The following is a 5,000-nucleotide window of genomic DNA, read 5'->3' as shown; positions in this document are numbered from 1 at the left end:
TCGGAGGCCTTACAGCTGTGAGTCATGTGACCTTGTGGCCAGGTTACCAACGCAACCACAGGCTTGATCTTCCTTTCTGTGCCGAACTTACCACACAGATATAGCAGTGCAACTTAAACACTTGAAGAGTCAAATTTGACACTCTTCTAGTTGGACAGACTCTCTAAGTGTTGAATTGACACTGCAAAATGTACTGTGTGAAGAATAACACCGCAAACACCAATCAATCAACCAATCACCATCTGCACAAGTGTCAAATATTGAGGACCCACAGAAACAGCATGTCCTGATATCAAAATTGGTCATGGAGAGGTTAAGAGGTAGCTAAAACCATGGCTACCGTGTCAAAAACAAAGCAACAGGAAGAGAAAAAGAGAGAGCTGTGTCAGAGAACAGATATTGTGTGAAGATTAGAGGAAGTTCCAGGCGTGTGTGAAAGTCTAACTAACATCTTTGGCTGACTGCACAACACTGTGAGAAAAGTGGCTTATCATAACACAATCTGTTCTGATGGTTCGCTTTCATAAGTCATAGGAGAGAGAAGTGTGGAGGCAGGCCTGTTTCACCGCTGGTTAAGAGGTTTACCAGGTTGGCTTACCTTCTCGGCGGATGTGGGTCTCATCAGAGAGACTCGGTCGTACTGGCGTTTCAGCAGAGCCCACAGTGCATCCAGGCGGCCCTGCAGAAATACATGAGCACAATGAGCACACGCAAAAGAAACACTCAATAGTACAGTATATAATCTACATACACACACACAAACCACAACACACACACACACACACACACACACACACACACACACACACACACACACACACACACACACACACACACACACACACACACACACACACACACACACACACACACACACACACACACACACACACACACACACACACACAAATAAATAAAAACTGGCTTTTCTCAGTATATACATCATACCGTATATAAAAGGGTTAGGATAGCTCTTGATCTAGCATATGATTGAGATTTTTATAACCAGTTGACTCAATATTCACTTTTCAAACAATTCTATACTGTATAATGACCATGACCTTGAAATCATGCATATTTGATGCCACACATACAGAGATGTCAAAAGTGAAAGTGAATGTAAAAATGTTTCCTTTCAACACAGGTAACTTATCTGGGTAAACAGTAGACCTGTATACTTGTCTTACAATCAGCAGACTCTGCGCTGTTTGGATCAAATCTGTCTTTGTTGTTACTGAAAAACATTAGAAACCTAACAAGAACCTAAGACAGATTTGATATACCTCATTAGGTACAATGGGCCGACTGGTGTAAAAGCAGCAATATCATGTGCATGTAAAATCATGTGCCAGTGTTGTACTTACACCATTAATTTACTTTTGATAACTCTGCACATGCAGTATATTCAAGTGTAACAAATTTGCATTTCCATTACTTGTCTACATAACAGGTGATATAGGCCAGAATGGCTAGTGTGTTTCTTTTTTCTGCATTTTTTTATTTTTGTGTACGGGCTTAATGACATGAGGCCTAACAGTCCCCATCGAGCCTGGGTCCCCATGGGCATGTAAGCTAGCCCATATGTGGGGGGTTTAGCGTGTCCTTACCTTGATTGGCGTGTACCATTTGGACTCTGCTCCATGGGAGGAGGAGGGGGGCCTGTTTGGCCTCTTGATCATGGGTTCCTCCGCCTCCTCCGGCACAGTGATCACCGCGTTCTTGGCCTTCTCTAGTCGAGCACCCTCCTCTGTCGAACCCTTCTCACCCCAGCGCACCTACAGCAACACAGGAAGATGCTCACTGAATGCTTAAAACCAACATAAGATGTTCAACAAATGCTTAAAAAATGAATAAGACGCTCACAATATGCTCACTTAACTTAAAGCTCAAGCTTAAAACCACACACAAGCACGCATGTATGTGCACACACACAAAATAACCACAATTTCTTCACAGCTGTTTATTTTCCAAGAAATACTATTGTATGTCTTTAAAATGCCTTGAAATTACTTCATAATGAATGATTCCTTGTCAATGTCAAAGTATCTAGTTCTGCACACTGGACTGCACTGACATCATACTTGCTATAAATCAGTTTACAGAAGCTAGTTCAGGTCTTAACTGAAGCTACCATCCTCTGTTAACATTCAAGCTCATCAATGCACGGCAAGCAAACCAACAGCCCAGCTGCTATTGCCGTGGTAATAGCTAACTAGCATATCAATTAATGCCACTCACTTCAGGCTACGGGTAAATGAAATTCAGAACCCATCCAAGATGACTCCCAGTAAATTCAACCCACCCCTACAAACACCAAGCCACCACCAATAGCTGTTCTGAGGCAACTGTTCTGAGCTGTTCTGGAGGTATGGAGGAGGAGGTGAGCATCAAGGCTCAGGCACCCTTCAGAAGGGCCTCATGCACGGGAGGAGGCTCATGGGATGGCATATCGCCCCAGAGTGGAAATACCTGAGCAATGATGTGATGAAATTCCCAGTACCTACGCTAGCTACTTGCCAAGTAACCCTTTCATACAGTACATGGCTCTCCTATCCAGGTATCTAGTAGCCACCAGGCCAAAACATCAGATGTGGAGATGCAGTGTTTGAGAGAAGCAGGGAGGCTGGCCAGGGGAGCCAGCCCAAGTGAAGAGACAGGGATTTGTCCATGTTCCAGTTTGCATACAGTATGTGTGGAAGAGACAGTGCATTTACTTGTGTTTCTGTGGGTTATTGTCTGTGAATGTGCATGTCTGTCAGTGCGTGCACGCACACGCATGTGTGTGTGTGTGTGTGTGTGTGTGTGTGTGTGTGTGTGTGTGTGTGTGTGTGTGTGTGTGTGTGTGTGTGTGTGTGTGTGTGTGTGTGTGTGTGTGTGTGTGTGTGTGTGTGTGTGTGTGTGTGTGTGTGCGCGTGTGTGTTTGCTTGTCTAACGCTCTCTCCAGCACTCCTGGGAGCAGCTCTGGCGAGGTATCACTCCCCGAGGTTTGTTTTATTTATTTATTCATTCAGTTTTCCATCAGTGCTACACTGATGCCAGCATCTCCTCAGGGTACCTGGGCAGAGAGCACTGAAAGATGGATGGAGGGAAGGAGAGAGAAAGAGAGAGAGAGAGCGAGCGAGAGAGAGAGAGAGAGAGAGAGAGAGGGAGAGGGAGAGGGAGAGGGAGAGGGAGAGATAGAGAAAGGAATGAGAGAAAGAGTGAGAGAAAGAGAGTAAGAGATGCACAGAGAGAGAGAGAGAGAGAGAGAGAGAGAGAGAGAGAGAGAGAGGGAGAGGGAGAGGAGAGAGAGAGAGAGAGAGAGAGAGAGAGAGAGAGAGAGAGAGAGAGAGAGAGATCTATTGAGAGTTAGAGACAGACAGAGAAGGCGAGAGTGATAGAAAATGATATTGAAGGGAAGCGAAATTAACACAGACAGACAGAGAGGCACAATGAAAAATAAAGGAGTGCACAATGTAAGAAAAAAAATCTTCGATACAAAAAAACAGACAAAAGAGCAGTCAAAAAGTGGAGAACTACAGAACAGACTGATGTACTGCACAAAAAAGAAGAAAAGAGAGATGGATGAAGAATGAAAAGAGGGAGGATTAGATGCCAAGCTGAACAAAAGGTGCTTGACAGCAGCAGTGAGGATCCCTGAGATGAATTCATTAGGCTGGCAGACATCACTCAACCCCCTGTACTCTCCCATCCCATCCCTCCCCTCTCCTCTAAGCGACCCAAACCAAATACACACACCTCCCCCATTACCCACAACCACCCACTCCACTCCACTTCACTCTACTCCACTCCATCCCTCCTCATCCTGCCTCATTTGGTAGACTCAATGCCCCCATCCCTCTCCTCTCTCTTCTAAGCCCCTACACCCACTCCTGACCCCCCCCCTTTACCCATAGCCACACACCACACTCCACATCCACGACAGCCCTCGGTCCCGTCTCGCTACCAGACGGACAGGCAGGGCGTCATCGTGAGCGACACTCACTAGCCGTCACGTCAAACCCATCAGCCATCCCGGACGAGCCCCCACGAAACAGCTTTGAAAGCTCTGCGCCTGACGTCAGAGAAGGGGGCCACGCTCACAAAGTGTTCAAGATGGGAGACAGGGAAGGTGACTGGAAGTGACAGGAGTAGGTAACAGAAAATGGGACGGAAGGAAAGAAGTGACGGGAAGCCACCCGACTACTAATATATCATACACTTGATGCTCTTGGTAAGGGCAAGTGTACAGATGGAACAGTAGGGTCTATGGTAAGTATACAACTATCCTAAGTTTGGTACGTGTACAATGCAAGTCTAAAAGTGCTGCACACAAAATTAAGTTACATGCCCCATACATTGTGCAATGCACAAGGTTAAGCACACAAGAGAAACAATTGAGTTTGCAAAAGGTTTCGCAGTGGTCCCAACTTGACTGTAAGCAGCTTACTAACCTCCATGCGCCTGATGCCTCCTGCACCTCTCCCTCCGTAGTAGGAGGCGTCCACTGTGGGCCACTTCTTCTTGGGCAGGTCGTCTTCCTCTGGAGCCTGACAGCATGAGCAGAGTCAAGTAGTCAAGGGTCAAATGTATTCAGTATTGACCATAGTACTGTAGATGATAGACTCTTGGACTGGTACCCTGACTCTATGATTTTGATTTGATCTTATTCTTTTATCCTCTTTGGTATATGTATAAACAAAATGATCAAAAACACATAAAAGTCTATACATGGGTTCTAAATTTTGTTTATAACCTGACTGCACGAACCTAGCTACGCACAACTCAACCTCTGATTGTTGGAAACCGCTGTCGGTCAAAACATTTCCTTACATGGTTGGCTGACAGTGTCTTGCCCCTCCTCATAACATCGTGTTGATAAACACTGAGAACCCATGTATATGTGTAATGTTTGGGGGCCTTATGTTTACATGATGTGCTGACCTGTGTCCCTGTCTTTGTGTTATTTTTTTATTACATGGTGTCTGTTGTGTGTGTTTTCAATACCTGCTACAAACTAA

General features: G+C 45.4%; 1 protein-coding gene across 1 annotated transcript in view; it reads right to left on the bottom strand.

The window, feature by feature from the left end:
• antxr2a (ANTXR cell adhesion molecule 2a) overlaps nucleotides 1–5,000 on the bottom strand; it is a 98,603-nt gene that overhangs the window by 51,560 nt on the left and 42,043 nt on the right. Inside the window, exons 14-16 of the mRNA XM_063195769.1 lie at nucleotides 4,434–4,529; nucleotides 1,608–1,775; nucleotides 599–679 (exon numbers count right to left, since the gene is read on the bottom strand). Coding sequence (XP_063051839.1) covers nucleotides 599–679; nucleotides 1,608–1,775; nucleotides 4,434–4,529 — 345 coding nt within the window. The remainder of the gene's footprint in view (nucleotides 1–598; nucleotides 680–1,607; nucleotides 1,776–4,433; nucleotides 4,530–5,000) is intronic.

This window comes from Engraulis encrasicolus, chromosome 3 (assembly GCF_034702125.1).
Source record: "Engraulis encrasicolus isolate BLACKSEA-1 chromosome 3, IST_EnEncr_1.0, whole genome shotgun sequence".
In the NCBI taxonomy this organism is placed as follows: domain Eukaryota; kingdom Metazoa; phylum Chordata; class Actinopteri; order Clupeiformes; family Engraulidae; genus Engraulis; species Engraulis encrasicolus.
Note: the sequence above shows the minus strand (reverse complement) of the source record. Positions and strands in the feature narration are given on the sequence as shown.